This window comes from Dicentrarchus labrax, unplaced genomic scaffold (assembly GCF_905237075.1).
Source record: "Dicentrarchus labrax unplaced genomic scaffold, dlabrax2021, whole genome shotgun sequence".
Lineage (NCBI taxonomy): Eukaryota > Metazoa > Chordata > Actinopteri > Moronidae > Dicentrarchus > Dicentrarchus labrax.
In genome coordinates, this window is record NW_026136711.1 from 20,724,989 (window position 1) to 20,748,871 (window position 23,883).

General features: G+C 40.4%; 1 protein-coding gene across 7 annotated transcripts in view; it reads right to left on the reverse strand.

Annotated features, from left to right (window-relative positions):
- erc2 (ELKS/RAB6-interacting/CAST family member 2) overlaps positions 1–23,883 on the reverse strand; it is a 37,665-nt gene that overhangs the window by 3,803 nt on the left and 9,979 nt on the right. For 2 of the 7 annotated variants that reach the window (XM_051415947.1, XM_051415950.1), the window contains exons 3-15: positions 17,841–17,866; positions 16,321–16,771; positions 15,992–16,066; positions 13,277–13,432; positions 12,159–12,326; positions 11,455–11,622; positions 10,238–10,375; positions 9,390–9,530; positions 9,005–9,145; positions 6,875–6,910; positions 4,560–4,762; positions 2,643–2,765; positions 278–401 (exon numbers count right to left, since the gene is read on the reverse strand). In XM_051415947.1, coding sequence (XP_051271907.1) covers positions 278–401; positions 2,643–2,765; positions 4,560–4,762; positions 6,875–6,910; positions 9,005–9,145; positions 9,390–9,530; positions 10,238–10,375; positions 11,455–11,622; positions 12,159–12,326; positions 13,277–13,432; positions 15,992–16,066; positions 16,321–16,771; positions 17,841–17,866 — 1,950 coding nt within the window. The remainder of the gene's footprint in view (positions 1–277; positions 402–2,642; positions 2,766–4,559; positions 4,763–6,874; positions 6,911–9,004; positions 9,146–9,389; positions 9,531–10,237; positions 10,376–11,454; positions 11,623–12,158; positions 12,327–13,276; positions 13,433–15,991; positions 16,067–16,320; positions 16,772–17,840; positions 17,867–23,883) is intronic. The other 5 variants (XM_051415948.1, XM_051415953.1, XM_051415951.1 and 2 more) reach the window with 4 other exon arrangements.

Here is a 23,883-nt window from a genome sequence, read left to right on the forward strand (position 1 = left end):
CACTCTAAAATGAATGCAGTCTAATATAACAGTCCTACAATAAATCCTACATGAAGGTTATAATGTTCACATTTTAATGAAACTCAACTGTATGATTTGGAGGATGTTGTTTCTGTATTAGAATACACAGAGATCTGTTTCTGTTATTTAGCCTACCCTCACTGATATAAATTGGGTGGACAAAATAACAGAGACACTTGTTAATGCAACACAATAGATGCACCTAATGAACTGGCACCTAATGAACTGAGTGTATTTATCAAGAGTAAATCCGCACCTTTAAGTGGTGGCCACTGTCCATGGAACCGTCCTTACGAGAGTCTTGTCCTAAGCCTTTCTTGTCCCCTTGTGGTCCCAGTTTGATGTTTGGACCCTTCTTAGTCTGGTCTTTGCCTCCTTGTCTATAAAGTCACATAAATGTAAGACCTTTTCCACACCAATCATTTTTCTGAATCCTATTCTGTAGTTACTGTACCATTTATTTATTAGGAAATGCAAAATACATTGTTAGTAATAGTGTTATATGAAAAGTAGGTAGATGTGTGAGTAGGGTACCATATATACCCATATATCACAACAAAAAACATGAAACACAAACAAGTAGAACAAGTCAGGGGCATTTTGAATGAATATTGATTCAAAATGGTACCAATCATGAGACTGCAACAAGGCATGAGCAACACAGATGAACTGATAGTTTCATGTTAACATGACACTGCTGAGATGACTCACAGGTTAAAGCACCAGAGTTAGGATGGATATAGGTAGAGATGGGTGCGCAATGGAGGGGGGGGGGCATTACCTACCTGGGAGCTAGACTGCAGATGGGGAAAGGAAAAGATAGAAGAGAAAGGAATGGCACGACAAGTAGAGGAGACATTGGAAGCAGGAGACGAGAGCACACAAAGGAAAAGTAAAAAAAAAAAGAGACATTAGAACCAGAACATAAAGAAACAACCACAAAAAAAATATAGAGGACCCAGAGGAGCTCACAGTGTGTTCATTGTCAAACAACATGGGAGATTACAAAGGCGCCTGTGACAGCCGCTCCACTGCAGCCTGACACAGCTAATGCAGGATGCACCTTCTCTGATAACATGGAACCATGTGCATCTGCTGCCAAGCCTGGGAGTGGCAGACATGCAGTCAGACAGGCAAAAAAATCAGCCGGGCAAAAGAAGAGGGAAGGAGGATAGGTCTGAGTGCGGAGCAAAAGGAGGGAAAGCCAACAGTGGTTTGACCAGAGAAGGAGTGACATAGTAAGAGAATCAGTTATGGATGCAGGGTTGTTCAGACAGAAGAGACCCGACTGAATTGACACACTTCGAGACAGAGGGTTCAGTCCAGACCCTACCTACTACAGCACCTCACTTACTGAGCGCGTGTAGAACTGTAGCACAGCAGCTCTATTCATGCAGGCCACTAGGCTGATCATTTCCCTTAGTATCTGGTAGATCAAGCTAGGCAGGGCGGGGTGGGGCAGGTTAGGAGGGAGAGCAGGAAGGTGGACACTGGGAAAGATCACTAGAAGAGAGAGGGGCTGTCGGGTGATGTTACTGGGACGATTTGAAGATGCAAGGGTGACTGAGAGTTATGGAGGGGGAGGGTGATGTAAGGTGAAGTGGGCAGATGGGTGGATGGAATGAGCAGGGGAAGCGTGCTCATGGCAGGAGGAGGCCTCAGCTCTAAGAACAGAAACTTCCCACATAAGCTACAACAAACAGCCAACACCACAAAAAGACACAAAAAAAGTCTATGTGTGTGTGTCTGCAAGTATGTGTGCATATATAGATATTTTAAAAAAGGGACACAGAGGGACAAAAAGTAGAGTATAGTCAACTAAAATGGATGAAAGAAGCAAGAGCAGTTGGGAAAATCACACCAAGTTCTAAACACTCTAATAAGACTGCTAATAATACAATATATAGTAGTTAGAGTATTTACAGTATTACTTAGCTGTTACATTTTACACTGTAAATTGTGAAATTTACTAGTTTGATGAATCCTTGGTGCGATTGATTTTACCATGCATCATTACAGAAACAGGCCACAACAGGAATGCCAGTAGCTCACAATATATGACCATAGGGCATATATTGCAATGTTAAGACCTGAGATTATGTACTCATAAATTGACTGAGATACAAACCTTTAGGGTTTATACTTCATATTGACTTTTACTATATGATGTGGTAATTTAATTTGCTGATTTGTAATTGTAGTGATTTGTCAGGAAGCAAAGTCTTAGTTGACTTATTTCTCCACTCTGATAGATAGATAGCTGTTAATGCTGGTTGCCAAATGCAGTTTGAAATAACGAACATGCAGCAAAAACTTTCACACACACTCGCACACACAGACTGATCAAAAACAGCACATACACGTACACTTAACCACAAAGCAAGCACATGCTAAAGAAATAGAATTAAACATTGATCCAGAGATCTTTGTATCATGTGCACGGCAACAGCAATAACACCACAGACTAAAAACAGAGCCCGTCACTGTGATACAAAGATCTGTGAATCCTCCTGACAGCAGGCAGACCCAGGCACACAGGTGAAACCAGATGCAGTTGCAGCAGTCGCAGTCAGAGACTTTAACCACGCAGCCGAGCTGAAGTGCCAGGGCAGAGCACTCACTTTCCCAGGAAATCCCACACCATGCCCCCTATCTGCTGGGGAGCAGCGGACACAGAAGGGAGCGGGTCAGGGGGAGCTCTGCCACCGGGACGAGGGGTGGGGCGTGGGGCAGAGGAAGGGGGGCTGGTGTCGGGGTGGGGCACAACAGAGAAAGAGTCGTGTGGGAGATGGAAAAGAGATTATAAAGACAGAACCGGATTTGAGGAAAATAAAAGGAGGTTCAAGGTTGAATTAGAAGTGATCAATGGCAGAAGGTGAAGAGAGGGACAGGTGGGCGTGAAACGGAAGATAGAAAGAGGAACGGGACAGAAAAAAAGTGGGTAAAGATGGTAAAAAAAGGACAAGAACACTCAATTAATCAAACACCACTAACAAATTATGAAATGGCCCCTATTACTAACTTGGAAGGAAGAATACAACTGATTTTAACACTTAAGTGGTGGAACTTGGACTCTATAAGTGGCAGGGGAGAACAAACTGTGTGGTTCTCATGCAGTCCAACCAGTCTTTGTCTTAGTCTCATCAGTTTAAATTCTTGTCCAGATGAATGTCGATAGTCTCCTCCATCAACCAAACCAAAGCCAAAAACAGCTTCCAGTGCAGAGACTCTGGACCACGTGCCACACTGAGAGGTGAGCCAAGAGCCAGCTTTATTTATGTGGTTCATTAACTAAAATCAGTTTGACCTCCATTAACGGGGTGACTGAGTGGCACTTTGTGTCTTTACACACAACCTTCTGATGTATCTCAACATGCAGCTGCAACTACTGTCCACTGAAAACTGTATTTCTGAGTGTATTATACAAGACCTAGACTGGATCCAGTGCAGTACACTGTGCTGACACACTCATTAATTCACACTTGTACAAAACAACAGGAAAATGACAGCACATGTATACAAAGGCACACGCTCATTTAAGACATGGAGAACATAGTACAGGGCATGTTTAAGTTGACAGAGCACAAGTGCTATTTGAACACTGGCTGTATTGTTGGGGACAATAACATTAAAGGGTGGGTTCACCCAAATTACAAAATAACATATTTTGGGGGGGAATGGGATTTTGTTTTTCACAGAAAAGCAGAAATTCAGAGACCAAATTTCAAAACATAAACACATTTTTAGTCCTTAAAGAACATTACTTTTTGATGGCTTAATATATTAATTATATATGGATATGTAACAATAGAAGAAGAGAATAAGAAGAATTGTAGAAACAAATACAAAACCATTTGTTTTTGTGTGTGGGCCTCTTTCTTTGCTGTATTTTGTTATATATTGTATGTTGATATGTATATTGTATATATTTGTATTATATACATATGTATATATATATATTATATACAAATCTTGTTTGAATGTACGTCAAATAATGTAATGTAATAATGTAACAATTTTGCTGAAATTGCATATAAATATACTTGTAACTATAATAATAGTGGACAATATATCAGAAGAGCGAACAAGTCATTGCTTTGCACTCAAGTCCCAAGTCCTAAAAATTGAGTTTTGAGTCCTAGACAAGTCAAAACACACTCGACAACGGCATTTTAACAACAGAGTTTTAACTGAAATTTGTATTTATTTGTTAAAAACAAGTTGGTTAAAACAAGGTGACTGAACTTAATCATAAAAAAACTAGAGCTGACATTGCACTTTCATAAAGCACAACTCACCAGTACCACAACAGAATACATTTTCTATGATCATATCCAATGAACTGATTTGTGTTAATCTTTGCTATTTTTGATTTTGTCGAGTCGAGTCTAAAGTCATTGAAAAACACACCTCTGCAATATAGACTGCAAGACAAAAGGGACTAATTACATCAGAGAGAAGGTAGATATATTTGAATACTAGGGTATTTAATCTAACTAACTTTAAACTAACTCGTCCAGACTTTTAGAGATAATTACCTTTCCAACTCAGCGATCTTCTTGTCCTTGTCATTCTTTTCCGTCTCCACCTCTCGCAGGATGTCCAGGAGTCTCTCCACCTCTGTCTGAGCCTTGTTGGCTTCGTCCTTGAAGTAGCTCACCTCCTTCTCCAGCAGCTTTACTCGGTCCACGTACTCCGGGTTCCCTCTGGAGCCGGACTGCTGCTCAACTTCATGGGCCTTCTGCAGCCACACGCCAGGGAAAGACACAAACAAACAAACATGCACACATGCACACGCCCAGAGACACACTCAGTTAACATTATAATGTCAAAACAACCATGCAGCTACAGCACAGAATGTTTTACTGCCAATGGAAGAGAGATACACACAGAACATTGCAGTCCATCAGTGTCTTATTTTAACTAGTCCCCCTTTTCTCTCTCTCTCTTTCTTTCTTTCTGAATGAATAAAGCAGAGTAAAATGTTGTGGACAAGGGCATCATTACTGGTGCTGGCTCATTAGCTTTAACAGAGCTATTATTTAGCTCCATTTAACGGCCCTCTGAGACTCCCAGTCACTTCACACACTTGGTGAGTATGCAGAATACAGGACTGTGTATGTGTGTGTCTGTGTGTCTTGTGTTTGTACAGCACTTTAACAAGCAAAAAGAATAGTAACAAATCAGTGACAGTAACATGCTAAGTCATGATTATGTCTCCTTGGTTATCTGTCACAAACTAATCCGAGCTCAATATGGACTAACCTCGCCACTATTGCAACAGTTTGTAACTCTCCGTGAAGTACATTACAGTGGTACACATCACCCTCGAGACAATATGCAGCCACACATGTCAACACAGGTCGCAGAAATGCAAGAGTTATACAGAGCCAGAGAGCATCCACCAAAACACTGCAGTGATCTCCAACCACGGCTGATACCTCAGCTAACTGCACCACACTGAGACGAAAGAGAAGCGTGGCAACACTGACAGCGACAACATGCAACAAGGTCGACCATATCATGCAAACCCAACGAAGCTGCACAGTCTTTGTGATTGTCAGTCAAAAGAATGGAGAAAAAGAAGCAACAGGGACCGAGTAAATCTGTCGGCTAACAGTAAGTTTCATATTTTAAGCATGAGGAGCAATGTTAGGATTTAACGTTTAGTAGATTTTTTCATGATGATTCAAATTGTAAAATATACACAAAGTCATTTTAGTCAATGTGTAATCAGTGTGGAGGTATATTGGAAATACTGTCAAAAAGAGCTTTATTAGATATACAAATTAGGCTCAATACAGCCTGAGCATTTAAATGTGTGTTTTGACAATGAGCATTGTGCTAAAGATGGGGCTGGTTGATGCATTTGAGGGTGGTAGAAACTCCACTTTATGATGGCTTTTGTATTTCTATTATTTAACCATCCTGATTGCTTTCTGTATTGATTTATCCTCTGTTCTTGTGATACAGTATATTGTATCTGTTCATGAAAGTGTCATAAGAAATGAACGACCTTAGGATAATTAAAGCTTAAACTGTTTTGCATTTCAGTGAGTTTGAGTGAGAAAATATCAAATGTTGGTTTCAGCTTTAAAAAATCAATACCAGTACATCTTTCAAAACAATTTAAGGTTTGACTTGGATATTCACTGGGACCCTAAAATACGATAAAAAATAGATAAAAAATGTATAAAAGAAAAAAAATATCCTACATAATTTATCTGGAAAAGATGGAACACGTTCACTTTCACAGTTTATTTGAGGTCTGTAGGTGTCAAAAGATATGAGGAGGTAACCATAGGCTATAAGAAATCGAACTGAGAGCTGCATTTCCCATGTGTACTTGCATGACAAAACACAGGTGTAAGCTCTGCGATATCCTCTCAAAAACGTAGCCATGTCTTTAAATCCTTGCAGTGGACGTAAGTGTGCAGATCCTTATATGCAAGAATAAGAAAGTCTCACTGTAGTTAAGCAAACAAATCACAGATAAACTAACTCAAGAGCCATAGTTTAAAAAGTTACAAATAAATAGATATACTTTGTAGCATATAATTCCAACTGACCAAATAAAGTGAAATTAAAATACTGTATATGTAGCACCAGTTTCACCACGTGTCACAAACACAAACAGTTGCAGAATGAGTACGTTGCACAGGACTCGAGTGCAGCATAAAGCTCATTATATTCAGTTCAGTGCGATGACCAACATGCATCTGGGTGGGTCGGTGGGTGAAAGCAGAACCTGTGCTGGGGGCTGGCATGATCACCATCTAGCATGTTTCAAAGAAGTTATCAGTGTCCTCATGCTTTCAATATGTGTCTCAGAAAGCTCAGGAGAGGGACTTACAGGATTGTTCATGTGACTGAATAGCTGCTCAGCTTGCTACATTGCAAACGGAGGGGTTGAGGAAGGGAGTGGGGCGGAGGGGGGGGAGGGGAAACCCGGGAGAGTAAGTGTTAGGATTTAGTTTGAGCCAGAGGAGAGAACAGCAGGATCAGACATGTTACAATACATGTTTGACAGAGCAGTAACATAGTCTCAGTAAAGGGCATGTTGTTAAGGTTAAGGGCAACACATCATGGACAAATGCAGAGGAAGAGACACAGGGATAGTCTGTGGATTATGGAGTAGGAGGTGGTGGAGGGGGCTGTATTTAATAGACTGTCTGCTCCCTGCAGCGGCCTAACAAAGCAGTGCAGAAAGCATGATGGTAGCCATTATCCTTATTAACTGTGTTTTATATGAGGCAGGTTCACGTTCCCGGATTACAGTGATACTTACAGAAGTTTGCTTTTTTCCAAACAAGGAATTAGTTTGATGAAGGATTACGGGTTTTCACATTCTTCATATATGAGCAGGGAAAACATACTAAACCAGTATTCAACCAAACTCTTTTAATTCTAAGAATAAAAGGAATAATTCACTATTTGTTAAGTCTATAACTATTTAATAGTCTCCATTCTAGTGGTCCCTGGACGCACAGTGAGCTAATTCTTTTCTTCACAGTGGACACACAGCTCTGGCTTTTTATCTACAGTTCAGCTCAATTAAGGAGGGACATCTCTACAGTCTTCATTCAGGGCAGAGACACAGTTCAGTCAAAGTCGAAGCATTTATCATAAGAAATTCAAGTGTTGCACTACTGAAATAGATTTTTTTTTTCCTGGACCTCCTGAAATCGTCTGTGGAAATGCAAAACAATAAAATAGATTTTTAGTTTGAAACACATGATAATAATTTCATAATGCTTTCAATTAATTTTGTTTCTTATCTGTTTAATTTATTTATTCTTTCTTTTGTGCACCCAAGTAGTTATAGGGTATAAGGGTAGGTGGGTACAGGTTTTTTTATTATCTCAACAGAGATGTTGATACCAGTGCATTCATCAATCTTCAGTGCCAATGTTCTGTCTAACTGAGTGATCTCTGATGATGTTACAGAGCCACAAAGTCTGTGGGGGGCGGGGATGAACACAGTGTACAAACAAGAGTAGAAAAAGGTATGCATTAACTCAGGTGTGCAAAGGCTCCAATGTTTAACAACTATTTAATTTGGAACCGGCTATCGGCTGGAACCAGTTCTCAATTTCCATCCCTAATATTTGTATAGTATTTGTTTTCATTTAACTCTGCTCTGCTTGCGTGCATGACACTAATGTTATTATAACATCAAATATTTACCCTCGTAACGGACGCACTGCTTGGCTGGGAAGCAGTGGCACTCCTGCGTACAACATCATACATGGAATTTAAGCCAATGTTGCTTAGAAAGCAATGTCAGCATATTGCTTGTGTAAAATTAACTTTGGACCATTTCTTCCTCTCCACCATTACTCCTTCTTGTTGCAAGTTTCCAGCAGTGTATACGTGTTAGTTTGACATCAATGTTTTGCAATGTCTGTCAGAAAAACATGCCGGCATTGATAAAAAGAACTGATCATCTCGGAGGCAAATGATTCCGATGCACTGGACAATTCAAGTTGTCAACTGGAACCAGTTCTCGATTACCATCCATAAACATGTATTTGCTATGAAAGACTTCTGTGGTATCATGTTAGCTTTACTGAACTGTCAAGGGTTATTTTGTCCTGAATTAGGACTGTAGATTTTTCCCTCTTTAACTGCAACAAAACTATTGATAGAATGATAACGCTTTACCTCTAGTATGACAAAAAGGAAATAAAAAAGAAACACATGAGTAGAGTACGACATAACGGTTGTGTAAAAACAAGGGACAGACCTAAAAAAAATCAACATAACTGATGTATTTGAGTGCTGTAGGTACTTGAGCTGGTTGTTATGTAATCTGTGAATTATTTCTTCCAAAACAGCTTGCTGTCACTAAAAAAAACAGTACATCTAAATACAAAATATAGATCTAAGTTCAAATTGAGTAATAACATGTTTCATCAAAATCAAATGTACACATTATCCTGTGCTGATATGAGAGATTCTGCACTGTGAGACACACACTCACCTTCTGCAACTGCGTCTCCAACTTACTACACTCCTCTTTTTTCTGCTCGATGGCAATCTCCAGTGACTTGAGCTTTGAATCCTTCTTGAGGCCAGAAGATGCCAGTGATGAGGCATGTTCCTTCAAATCGATGAGACTGGACTGCAGGTGGACAGACAGCACAGACTGTTAGCACAGGTCAAACCATGAGGTCTAACTAGGCCACAGTGCCAGAGGCGGCAGCTTTAAATTTCATACAAAGGCCGACCGAAAAAGAAAGAGGTAGATTGAATGCTGTACAGTACAGCAGAGTAGAGAAACATAAAGGCACAGAATGTGTAATAATTTGCAGTCATGTGGACACACCCCTACACCCTTACTTTCTCTTCCAAGCATACTCACTGACCTCTTTCTCTGTTAATTCTATCTGCAGGCTGTTGACTTTCTCCTTCAGATCTTTGTTCTCCTTCTTATAGGAATCCACTTCTTCCAGACGTTCTCTGTCTTCCCTCTCCCTTTGGTCCTTTAAACGCTCTATAATCCTCTCCTAACACACACACACAAATAAAATTAAATAAATTTAAGAATTACAGGTAAGAATGGTCCAAAGAGCCAACTCAGGAGTCTTTTTGAGGGGGAGCAATAAGAAACTTTATCAAACAAACTTTTACGTACAATGTAAGGGCTTAACTTTGCGATGAGTTAAAGTGAAGGGATTATTTACTTTTATCTTCCATCTTTGACTCAAAAGACGAGAAGATTGATACCAGTGACGTCTGTAAACTGTACATTAGTACGAACCTACCCCCAGCTTCCGGCTAACTTAGCTTAGCATACAGCTAATCTGCCAGCTCCTCTGAAGCTCACTAACATGTTTATTTTTATGGGGTAAAACTTCCTGGAGTCTGGTTGCCTGGCTGCCGGCTGTAGCTTCATATTTAGTCTTTACACATGGCAGTGGTATCAGTCTTTTAATCATCTCATCTAACTCTTTGCAAAATAGTGCATAGCCCCAATCACTGAACTTTTCCTTTCTTTCCAAAAGGTTTTTTATTATTATCTAAATTATAGCAGTTTGATAAATACATGCCTTGAAATCAAACCTAATGCATGTCAGTGGGACAGACACCCACTGTATGCTCTCATTAAAATTACCTCCCAGAGGAAAAAATGATTTAGCTGTGCAGCAGCTGTTCACGTCCCAACCGTGAACACTCATTGCATCCACCCTAATACTTTAGTGCTGTACCACACCTTCTCTGACAACGCCTCCTCCAGGGTGGCCAGGGCAGTGTCTGTGTTACTGGAGTCGGTCTGCAGAGACTTGACCCTGTCCTTCAGGTTCCCCAGCTGCTTGTCTTTGTCCCGCAGCTGCTCCTGCAGGTTCTCAATCTGACACAGGGAGGAGGAGGAGACCAGGAGGATGGTGTTGGCACACGGGAGGGGAAAAAAAGTAGAGAAACGGAGGTAAATAGCATGATCTCAAAGCAGAGCAATATTTAAAGTTGATGTAGTAGCTGGACTTGGAGATTACAAGTCTTTGAAGATTAACACCCTCTACAGACAACGTCAACAGTTTGAAATGTGCTGGGGCTTTACAACGAAGCATTTTCCATTTCAGAAAGAAATACATCAAAAACTGCCAACTTCTAAAAAGAGTTTGAGAAGCAGAATAAGGAGTAGAATATATGGAATCTAAATCAAGTGGTTAGCAAACAGGAAATGTGTATTAAAACTCAGAGACAGTATATAATGTGCACTGATATAATATACTATATGATTGACACAACAGCAAAAAACAGAGCTTTATAAATCACAAGAGATGACAAAGAGAGAGATAAAAGTGAACAGATGAGGAAGAGGAGGTGTGATAGAATAAGAGAGGAGGAAAAAAAGTAAAGGGAATGGGTGAGCAGGGTGGGGCGAGAGAGGGAGTAACACTCTGTGAGTATTTATAGCACACACACATACTAGAGCCAGTGAGGCAGAAATATCTTCTTGCTTGTCTTTCTATGGACACTTTCCCCCCGAGAGCAACAGAGACTCTCTCTCTCTTAATGGAGAGAGTAACCACTCTGCTTTGTATTTTCACAGAGTGACTAGTTTAGTCCAGGACACAAGAATCTGACAAAACAACTCGCGCCACTCATTGTTCATTTCAAATTGTAAATTATATCTGCAGTTAACCTACATAGACCTCTCTGCCTACACACCATAGTTTGGTAACTGATAAATAGCATCATGGACAACATTTTCCCTGAATGTTTCACTGTATGTTTTTGTTACTTGTCGAGGGACTATGGATGTAAATTAGCATTTTTGTTTACATCTTTTATTTATATATTGATATGCATTAATAAAGTGCTCTGTCCATATCAAATAAACAAATAAAATACATACATTTTTCTCAGTTCATATTTCCACCTTCCAACCTTTCATATGGTGAGGTTTTCTTCAACTCTGATTCTTACCTTCTTCTGCAAGACATTGATCTTCCTTTCTTTGACCTCTAGCATGTCTTTCATGTCCCTGATTTCTCCAGCGAGAGTGCCCTTCTCCTCAGTCAGGTCCTGCAGCTGTTTGGTTTTCTTGTTCAGGAAGGACTCTTTCTCCTCCAGACGCAGACGCAGAGCATCCACCTGTACGACACAGCCAAAAACACCTTGGAGGAAGTCCACATGTTGTAGTGAGGCTACTTAAAATAAAATAGCTTTTTAGGATGTGGACTTGAGTATGGGCTTTATAGAAGTTAGAAACACACAATTTGGTTATGGGCTTCTATTTGTCTTAACTTAATCTCCATGCAACTGTTTAAAAACATGGGCGTTGAGCGAGTATTTATTAGTGTGGGGGTGATCTTCAGATTACAGTAACCGCAATGCTTCCACAGTTATTTATTTATTAGTGCAGCTTTTTTATGTTTTTGATCTTTATTAGATGTGCTGTGACAGTACACTGCGCACTGTTTCTTTGGTGGCTCCCTGAGTCACAGCTCAGTTAGTTTCAAATCCCAAAGTAAATAAAGTGCTGATATGATTTGCAGTAATAAGCCCCAGACCCAGGGCAAGCCTATTATTTGCTCAGTTTGGCCCGGAGTACGAAAATTTTTGTGAGGCAGTGTATTGTTAGGGTGATTTACTGTACGTGTACAAGCAAATTAAGGATTTTTCATTACCTCTGTTTGCAGGATGGCAGCACGTTGCTCCTTGGCAGTGAGAGACTCTTTGAGCACCTCGATATGCTGTTTGCAGTCTGAGTTCTGGTTGTTGAGGGTCTCTAGTTTTGTCTGCAGAGCCAGCAGCTCTGACTCCTTTTTTGACAACTCCTGCTTCAGCTGGTCAATCTATAGATGTGTGAAACAAAGTGAAAGCAATTACATAAGCAATGTAATGTTTTACCATGATAGCATATGTGTGTGTGTGTGTGTGTGTGTGTGTCTGTGTGTGTGTTACAGACACAAAGAGTGAGAAACCTCTTTTTACCAGTGAGCTAGTCAGTACAGTTTTGCACTATTTTCATCAACGTGCTTTTCTCTCATTAAAAATGGATTTGGGATGACTCCCCTGCATTCATCATATATTATACATCATCTCTATTCATGATTGATGAAAAGAGGTCTAAAAATAGAATAACAAAACTGTGGCCGGTCTGCGCCTGGTCCACTAATATCAGGAGCAGCATGTAAACACAGAGTCAAACCTCCGGAGATACATTTGAGCCCAAGAGAGCAGCAGACACATACACCTTGACACGATTACAGCTTTCAGGCAGGTATGCTGGTGTCTTGACAGCGCAGCTCTAACTACTGACACAAATCAGCCAAAAATACGATACACTATGATAAGTAATCATATCGTCATGGAGCGTGGGCTGACATTGACTGGTCTGAAAACTAAAGCAGAATAAAAATAATAATTTATCACTCTGACTTTGTGTGCAGGCAATTGTCTGTTGCCAGCAGAATAACAAAGTAAATCGCTTTTATACATAATTAATACAAAATCAGCAAGCGTGCACTTGCTGATTTTGCCTTTTTTGGTATTCCTGACACTGAGCTCTTCTCAAAAAACAGCAGAGAAGCATCTCTCAGATAGTTGCCAACAGGACACTTTGCTGATGACACTAAACGCTAAAGCAGCTAATTTAAGTGACACATCGCCTTCATTTAGTATTCTCCTCTCTGCTCAGGTCTGTCTCTAGAGTGAACAACACCATCGTGTTTGTTTATCAGCCATATTTTCACAGGATCTGTTTTTCTACAAGCGCATGAATTAGTTAGCAGACAGTATCTACCTTGGTCTTCATAAACTTAGAGTGGTTCTTGTAGACCTCCATCTGTTTGATCTCCTCCTCTCTGTCCTCTGTGTTCAGTAAGCCGTTTGCCTTCAGCATTTGGATCTCATCCTCCAGATCTCGAATGTTGCGCTCCAGAGAGGCAATTTTGGTGTCCTGCACACAAACATGCAGAGGAGACACACCTCAAAATCCTGACTGGCATGTCCATAAGTTGCTGCAAATAAAACTGAACTAAAGACAAGAGTCCAGGACAGACAGAAAGACTGACAACAACAAACAAAAAAAAGATACAGAGCGGCTAAAAGACGGAGGTATAGTGAGATAAAGAAAGAATGGAAGAAGCTCTTTGGTGTGGCTGAGAGCAACTGCAGTATCTGTCGGTGAAATCAAAAGCTTTCTACCCAGCTCCTTGCAGCTGCTCAGAGGATTAATCACCATTTGGTAATATTGAGCACACATCCAACACGGAGAGATCAGCCGGGACCGAAGAGAAGCGTGCACAGGGAAAGGAAGAAAAGTAACAAGCCGTAGCTTTTGCCGTAGTCGCTTGCGGATCAATGCAGAACCCAGTCTCTGGACTGCGACTGTGAGTGCAGCTTTAGCTTCACGGCTTTTTAAATAAATAATACAACGTCTTTAAGATTAGCCATGGTCCATCTCCCTCTCCAGCAGAGCATAGAGCAACCTTGTTCCTTCCTGTCTTTCTCTTTTTTTGTGTCTCTCCTTCTTTCCTCCAAGCGGCTCTGAACTTGTGAACTTGTGGCCGTTAGCAGGGTCAATCGTAGCCCACTGCAGAGGAACATGGGTAATGTATCGTAATGAGGAATGATAGACTGTCCAAGAAGGATCTGAGGGGTTAACATCAATGCATGAGCACTGCACATGTACATGCACTTCGCCCTGCCGTTGCATCTCACCTCAGTCTCCGTGTTACGAGACGAACATCAATGAACTAACATCATTGCAATAGATACAAGACACCGTACCTTCAAAGGAGGGAGATTTTATTCCATCCACATGTAATCACTGGTACACCGACCTGGTCAGTAAATCCTGCTCTTTATCTGTCTTTCCCTGCCTATGTGTGTCTCTCTTTCTATCTATCTTCCTGCATACTGGCCTCTCACTGTCATAAACAACCACACCTGTTTCCATGGTAGCAGCAGGCAGGCTATATACTGTGTACTGTCTCTGGTGAGTGAGGAGGAGAGGGCGGGAGAGATGTAAGGGAGAGAGGGAGGGAGGATTATTCGTGCTTCCATCAGCATCAGCACCAACACAGCACAGGGAGAGAGAAGAGGGGAGAGATGCAGGGTCTTCCGCCACAGCACAGGAGGAGGAGGAGGAGGAGGAGGAGGCGGGTCTTCCCTCGCTCTGTATGCAAATCAACAGGATCCCACAGCACAGATGTCACATGACCACGCCGGAGGGAGGCTGGGGCCTGCACAGCGCCGATCCAGCCGAGTGAGAGGGGCTGTGTCAGCTCAGCGATGATGTCATGATTTATTTTGAGGAAGTGATGTCAGGCCTCTGCAGTGAGGCTGGTGGTGTCTACAGTGGTAGATCAACACTTACAACAAGTGTTGATCTGAACAGACACGTTTACCCTCGGAACAGAATATAAGCATGTTTGAACGTTATAGCTGCATCAGTTTTAAAGAATGGAATATGGATGTATGTAAAATGTATTAGCTTGAGCTGGAAGCTAAAAGCAGTCACACTCGGTGGTGGTGGGTGGGGTCTTTAAAACTAAAATCCAAGTCTCTTCTTGAATATTTTCTAATTTAATATGTTTGTCCCAATATTTAAATGTTCCTTAAATTTTCCCTGAAGCTTAAAAGTTGCATAAAACATCACATACATATTCTTTCTCTCCTCAGTCCAATGCTTCACTCAAGGTATTTCACTATTATTTTTTAAGCAAATTATTCAAATCTAAGATGCCATTTTAAGACCTGCATGATGAGCTTACATAAAATAGAAAATTCTAAATATCTTGTGCATCATTTGATAAACATTTTGCCAACTTTGAATGAACAAATCTCTTTAAACAATGCTAATCTGCACAAAATTGAGCTGAAATGATGGACCTGCAGTCTGTGATGTTTGTAGACAGTCTGTAATGTTAAAGAGTTGATTATTGAAATTAAACATGACAATTTTTTTCATGAAACAAGTGCTGCTGCACCTCCCCAGCGAGCCACGATAGCTGAGATGTTGAACGGTAATATTGATTCTTGTTTATGTTTACACAACTGCTTTGTGAGCAGATACACAGTTTGTCTGTATGTCCGTGTTGTAAGAGAGTGATGGAGAGATGTGTCAGTGTGTTTACTATTGACTCAGCTGCTGATGATCACAATGACAACAATAGATTCAGTAGAAAACAAACCACCGTAGGCCTGTGCAGAGGTTAACATAACACAAGGCCTACAAATGTTAGCGACTCAAACACATATAAATACAATTTATGTCTTTTAACATTTGGTTTTAGACAGACAGTCCTTGAATAGCTTGTTTGTTTCTATACAGTCATAGTTAGAGGAAGCTTCATAGTAGCTGTAGCTTAGCATAGTAGCATAGCAGCTGGATAAAAAAACGTAGTACATATTAATTGCTCCATGAGTTGTTATTTTGAACAATGATTATTTGAAGAATTCTTTCATCTGCTGCATGTGGTTAAGGTCAGGCTGTATGTTGTGAGTTTCTTACTTTCATCTCAATGATGGTCTGCAGGGCTTTGGTTTTGCTTGGATCCTGATGCAGCTGATTTCTTCTGTGCAGTTCCTTTCAGAAAAGATACAGTATTATGTGGCACCAGTACAGCAGAATTTATTGACTACTGAAAACAGGATTATTTTGAGCCCACCCAAAATGCATATAAAGTTTTCAGTCAATATGCTACAATATAAGCAGCAGAATAGAGCATATTGATTATAAGACTCAGCACTGCCCTCTAGTGGTAGTAATAAACAGTCAATTTTAAGTCTTGTACAGTGGATCCCACATTTTAATATGAACATAACCCTGTCAGAGAGTACCTCTCGCAGATGGATGTTCTCCTTCTCCTTTTGATCCAGAATGACCTCCAGGTGTCCGAGCTGGGCCTCTGCCTCAGCAATGCGCCTGGCTCTCTCCTGCTCCTCCTCCTCAGACGCCCTGCCCGGCCCCGGGGGCAGCCCTTTGCTCTGCAGCATCTCCAGCAGCTTCTTAATGGACTCATCTCTGGCACCCAGTGTCTGTTTCTGGGTCTCGATTCTCAACTCCATCTCCTCCAGAGTCTTTCTCAGCAAGAAGAGCTCCTTGGCTTGTCTGTCATGTTCGGCCTGCAGTCGACGGAAGTTCTCCTCCGTCAGCTCGATGGTGGTGAAGTGATCAGAGGCAGAGCGGTTGCCGCTCTCCTGCTGCAGCAGGTGGTTCAGATCTCGTTGTGTGCGCAGCTCGTCCTGCAGAGCTTGGATGGTCATCTGGAGATGCTGACGCAGTTCAAACACATGCACACAAACACACAAGGATTGAAATTAATTTTAGGAATTAATGCAATGCCAAGTGTTTCATGATAACACTACACGAGGGTAACGACATTTAAACACACTTCTGAGTTGCACACGGTTCTGTGGAAAAACGCAGGTCAGACATAAGGGACATCACTTACCAATCTTTAGAAGCAAATAGACTGTAGACTGATATTGTCAATATGAGTCATTTGAAATCACAGTTAGTCTTTAATATATTAAGGCTTAAATAAAACACAGCTTTCACACTTATTAGTTTATTAGTGTGCTGCGAAAGTTGCTCTGTTTTTATTTGTTGTGAGCAGAATTAATGAGGTTTGTTAACTTGCAAATTAGAGTAGAAGACCACCCAAATGGTTCCCTGCAGTGCTACAGAGGTCTCTGCTCTCTGATACCGGACGCAAAAACTGTGTTTCAGACCTCTGAGGAGGCTTTTGGTTATAATGCTGAATAAAGGCTTGCTTGTCTGTGAATTGTCTGTAAAATGTCCAGAATAAAATACAATTAAAAAAAACACACTATTAAGAAGCCTAATACATCTTATTTTAAGTAGGAGTGTTGGTTCTGGGTTTAAGGGAACAATGTTAGGGCCAAGTTTCTGTCACAGATTGACTAAGGGTTGGTCTTGCCTGTTGAAATTTTCTTCCAGCAGATATCTCTAGAGCGAAATCAATCTATGTCCAGAAAATAGCCCAATGAGGATTTAGAGGAGAGGAAACATAGTCTTACACTAAAACAGGCGGTCTGGGGTTGTAGGGTTTGTGATACTACAAGGGGGATGGAGCACCAGACACATTTGGATTGACACAATTGAATAAATAAATCACTCTTTCTAGTTTTACAGTGTTTATAGGGGAACATATGAGGGTTCACAGGAAAAGGAGGCAGGCTGAACTAACTGCTGGAAATAATTCACTTTCTTTTGGAGGTTCATAGGAGAGGAGGTTGTAATGGTGCAAAGGGATTGCCAGGTGTCTGAAAATACACAGCACACTGCAGGTGACTCTATGTTGTGCACACAACATGTGTTGCAAACATAGGGACAAACCTTGGTTCTCCTGGCATCCAGCAGCTGCAGAGCATGGGCAGAATGAACAGAAAAAACAAATGTATGGTAAAACAGAGCGTCAGAGCATGATGCAACAGAGACGGATGATCGACAAAAACCAGCCAGAGATTTAAATGACAGCCACTCATCAGTCTGTCCAGCTGTATGTTTATCAGCCTTCGGTCAGAACATCATACTCACGGTATACCTACAGACAAAATGTGACTTTCTCAGATTACCTTTCTGGAAAGAAGATAAGGTTTAAAACTGCTTTCATTTGTTATTATTAGAAGCAGCATTGATATTAATGGTCATAAACAACATCCACAAAACACAGTAACAAATATTCACAGTGCTAGTACAATAGTGGTAGTGTAGAGGTGGGGCCAAGTTATTGTTTTGCAAGTCCCAAGTCCTACTTTGAGTTTCATGCCCTGAAGTCAAAATGCACTCATCACCACATGTAATGCCATTTTAACAAAAGAACAGACAAAATTAAATTTTGTTCTTGGTTCTCTCCTGCAACTTGACTGGATGTTACAAAGTGCATCTGGGGCAATAATGGTTGATTTGCAGGGAATGGATGGCGTTAACGTTAGTTGATTCAGGAAAAGAATTCCTGAATGTATTCATGGCACACTTTTTAACATACTTTTTAATCTTTGAGCTTTGGGGAAGGTATCAAGTATTATTTAGTCAAAAGACTCCAAGTCCAAGTGAAGTCACAAGTTTCACATTTTCTTGTCTAAAGTCAAGTCTAAAGTCATCAAATTTGTGACTCGAGTCACATGACTGGGAGTCCACACCATCACCATTTATAACATCAGTAACGTGAGTAGTAGTGTAGTAATCAGACAGTTATGAGATGAGGTATTAGTGTTACTGCATTTCAAATCATTTATAACATAAATTAATCAGCAACTATTTTGAACTGATTCATAATTTAATTATTTTTAAAGCAAAAATACTAAACAAATGCTAAACAAATGCATTATCTGGTTCCTTGTTGGCTCACTTTCTCAGTACAGAACAGACAGGATGCTGTGAGCAAGTGAAGCATGTGCTCTTTCAACCACCGGGGGGCAGTGTTTGTGTTAGCAGAAGGAGCTGATGAATTTTGTGCTGACTGCAGGACTGCTGCCATCTTCAACAGTTTTGGTCACACTCCCTTATGTGAGTCAGTGCCATTTGGTCTGGCAACAAAAACCACATAATACATCTCAAATTCTCAATTTCACAGTCAGTGTAGTCCAATCATTTACATGCACATGCTGCCACATGCTGACAATCCTATTGTCACTACATTCACAGTAAAGACATCTACAAACCTGTCCAAACCTTAAAACCAGATATTTTTTACTGACAAGCAAATAATAATTAATAAATAATAATTTGCTCTCACATATAGACAATATTTAAAATACCTCTTCTTAACCATAAATAAATACAGGTTATCAGACTTAATCAAAATGAGAAATTAATGGTTGCCTTTACGAGTCCCTGCAAATATCGGCCTGCTGCTACCCTGCTTGTACTAAATCCATTTAATATGACACAAAGCAATATTCAAACAATTAAACCGAAACCTTTTTCTTTCTCCTTATATCTTCTCTCTCTAATCTCACCTGACAATGTTCTCTCTCCCTTCCTGATCAGTACTCCCTCTTTGCCCTGATCAATAACCTGATGTCTTGGAACTAAACTGCAGGAGGCAGTCCAATGAGCCATTTGCATAATTTCACTCTGGGTTAAAATTACTATATGGCCTTTTTTTCTGACTCAGCGGATATTGCCGTAGTGGTCACCCTGCCTCAAGAGAAGGCTTCTCTATCGCTGCATATCCTAAAAATGAGCTTCCGGAGTTAAGGAGAGATGTTGAGCTACAGTGCTCCCGCCTCTAACTGACACCTGGGGCAGCCAGGGGTAACTGCCTGTCATAAATCCTTTTGTGCAGAAACACAAAATCCTTCGGAGAGCTATAATAGACAAAGAGTCAGATTCTGTCATTTCCCTCCCCAAAATCTCAAAATGCCAAAAGCTATTTATGCTTACATGCAGGTTAATTACACATACAGGAGTGTACAGTAGATCTTTTCACGATGTTTGTATAGTCACATTGGTAAAACTGCAAACTAACAAGACTAACAGTCTACACGCATGCCAGTGGCTCCGTGAGGCTGTACGTTGGCACAGCAGTGCTTTCAGTATGCTAATGTCTACCAGGTATGTTTTTAATGTTCACAATGTTAGACTAAACTAAACACAAAGTACAGATGAGGAAAATGTCATTAGTGTTGCAGGTATTTGGTCATTTGGTCAACCAAAGAACTGGACAAAAAATTTGACCCTATGACGGCGCTTAGACGGGCGATGACCTAAAAATAAAATAAATTTTTTTTAGGATGTTTTCATTGCAATCCATCCCATAGTTGTTGAGATATTCCACTAAAAGCCAAAAATGGTGGTGGCTAGGGGGAAAGTCAGGATCCCCAGAGTCCAGAGACCATTAATAACCAGAGATATTCCAGTCTGGTCCAAAGTGGTGGACAAACCAACCAACCAACATTCCTTAAACCAATTTTAGTATCATTGCTAAATAGGTGTTGTCCAGTCAGACACATAAACTGTTTATTAATTTGAAGCAACTCTGTGCATAGATTGATAGTCAAAGCTGGCGACATTCATTTCTTTTACCAGGTGGCACAGGCACCTATAGAGCAGCTATATGTGTGGTATGCTGTATGTGTGTTAAGAGAGAGTGGGTGTTTGTATCTGACAGATGGACAGCTCTAAAGCACTGAGTCAGAGCAGGCTAGTGCTTACTACACTCTTAATCTCTGTGTTGTATGTTGTAATGTCTGACAATATACAATTACACCCACAGCGATGGCAGCAAATGTGGCATTTATTCATCTCCGCTCAGCTAAAAGAAAGGTAGAGAGAGGAATGAATCCAGAAACCTGAGTGTTGGGACAGCACACAGGAGTTAAGTAACACTGAATTCTGAATATTTTCTTTAGAGTAGTTATGAGTGTTCATCCAGTGTGCAGAAGGTCATTTAATATATTTTATCTATATTGCTGTTTATTGTCTGGCGGGTATAATATGTGCCTGTGCAGATTAGGAGTTCTCCTCATATAACAGAGCAGCAGACTGTAATTCTTGATCATTATTCCGTTTCATAAAGCCAAAGACCGGTCCCTCCTAACTGAGTGTTAATATTAGGTGCACATACACACACACACACACACAACGTTGTTCTAATCTCAGCATTTACAGCATCAATTCTCTAAAGGATGGAAATATAGCACTCTCTAAGTCCTACCAATAACACTGGTGACAATAATCTGACTATAGTAATAATATAATATTAGAATAGATTTAGAATAGAAATAAAATAAGAGAAGAAAATAATATTACTACTTTTTTTTTACGTGGAACTGAACTGATTTTATACACCAAGGTCTGTTGACAGGTCTTGTGTCTGAAATAAGGGAGCTGCTTTCCATCTGATAGATTACCTCAAGTGAAGTCACTTGAGTCAAGGGATGAGAGAATAGACAATACTTTTGCAATAACAAACAGTTTTAGGTATGAAATAGGCAACGCAGTAACAGCCAATTACTGTCAATCATAAGGTAGCCACGCCCAAAAGCATACGTGTCTATTTTCAAATAAAATTGGATTATTTACTTAATAAACATAATGTATGGAAGAACACTTGAAATTAGCGATGGAGACCATAAACTCGTTAGGAAAATGTTTACGGAATCAACAAATAAAGTGAGAAGTCATTTCTCCATTAGAGTATATGGTATTGTTTTTTATTGCGGTCAATGGAGCTCCCCTTGCCAGCCTTTATACAATGAAGGATTTAGGACATTTCACGTTGGCTTCACTTTACTTCACACTTTACAGACCCAGAAGCTCTTTCCATTATGTATACTGTCAGTGGGTGTGGAGTCAGAGGGAAGTGAGCTTACCAGACGTCTGTAGCCCACTCCTCATCTCTGCTTGAGGCTAAAGGCTTCAGGCTACATTAACTGCAAGCATTACACACCTGAATCTCCAAACCAAACTGATAGCAGTCAAGTTCCATTGTTGGTAATGAAACACCAGGTTTTTCACAAAGAAGAAGAATAGACTGAAAATATCTATGGTTCTGCCGCATTAGTCTTGATATATGTTGTATAATGTTATAGGAGTAACATCAACATTTTTTTCTTCACTATTTTGACTTGCTCCATTGTTGATGGGATATCAATGTGTATATATATCATAGCTGTAAGAGGATAATACAAGCAGCACATGCACCAGTACTAATGAATCACATCTATGTGATTTAACGCTATGTAATAAATCTTTCACTTCCCAGTGATGCAAATACTCAATGATACACAGCTTCTGTGTAATGATGAGCTGAAGCTGTAATTTTAGTCATTTTGCATGGGAAAAAACAGACAGCTAGTCTACCAGTGCATCAATAAACCATTCCAATAAATATGAAGTTAGTCGTTTCATCTACAGCAATGTCACCAAATGAATGCCTTTCAAATTACATAATCATTCTCACCCAAGTGTTAATTCAAAATAATGTTAAGAATCATCTCCATTTGGTAAGAGCATTATTTTTTTCTATTGGTTCATTAAAGCATGTCACAGTTCATCCCAAAGCTGTGACAGTGGACAGTCACTGCCCAGACTACACAGAGCAAAGAAACAATAAGGTAATTTGATCCTACATACATTTATGGGGAGTTTAATATCAGCCAAGATACACAGGTACATGATACACAGACACACTGCTGAACCATCAGTGACGATTGCATCTTCTTCTCAAATCTCTTTTCCTTTTCTTTCACCATCTGTATCTTCATCATCTTCCTACATATTTTGTCTACTTGTTACAAATACTTACTATTGTCTAGAAAATGTCAGAGAGTAGTGGAAACTGGCTTCGACAACGACAATCGGACATGAGGAGCCGGGGATCAAATTCCCAACCCTGCAATTAGTAGATGACCCTTAGTGGACTACTTCCTGAGCCACAGCCACCCCTAAAACGATGTAAAGTTTCAGTGGGAAAGAGTGGAATTCATTTAGTTGTCCAATTCTTTTGGAGAAAAATACATCTTTATTATTGGATTGTCACTTTACTTTTAAAGATGGACATTTTTACACTGGCTCTGATCTAATACAAAACTGTTCTGGAGAAAAGAAACACCAGCAGACTGTAACCCGCCTTATCCCCTTTGCTTTGTTCTTCCATCCTCCACTCCCGCCTTAATCTCACCAGCCTTGCACTCAGTAAATGTTCCCTGCTTCTCTGCATTTCATCTCATCTTGTTGAGATGAAAAGTGATGAGAGACTCTTCATTTCATCACCTTCCTGTCTTCTGGATGAAGCAGCAGCCATCTTATGTGCTCAGACGAAGGGGTGGTTGCCACAGGAAGTATCCACGGGCTCTTGCAACTGTTCACGATACATCATGCATCCACATCAGCTGATCATCAACAGAGCTAGATGTTAACTCAACATACTGTGTTATGTACACTGTGTAGTGTGCACACCTGCTGAATCATATGTGCAAACAAATAATTGTGGTAATACCGCTCTCTTACAAAATACAGACTGGTGGTTATGACTAAACCTCTGCACACATTAGCAGCTGGCACAAGTACAAAGGGAAGAGTCATCTAATCAAATATGCAACCTTTCCACACACATACAGTACACACCACAGAGTGTATGGCACACACATACACAAATAATGTATGTGTTCATGCATCCACATAATTCACAATATGCTGCACATACACCCACAACACTTTGCTGAGAGACAGGAGTCCCATCCTGTTCACATGTTCACATGTTTACTGCTCAGTGACATGTAACAATCATAACACATAAAACATACAAAACATGACATGTCTGTGGCACGGTGTCCATGCACAGACAGAGCAGTGTGATATGGGAAGCTCAGCCTCCATTTTGGGGATTGCATTGATGAGGGCTGACTGGGTGGCTGAGCAGCAGTGGT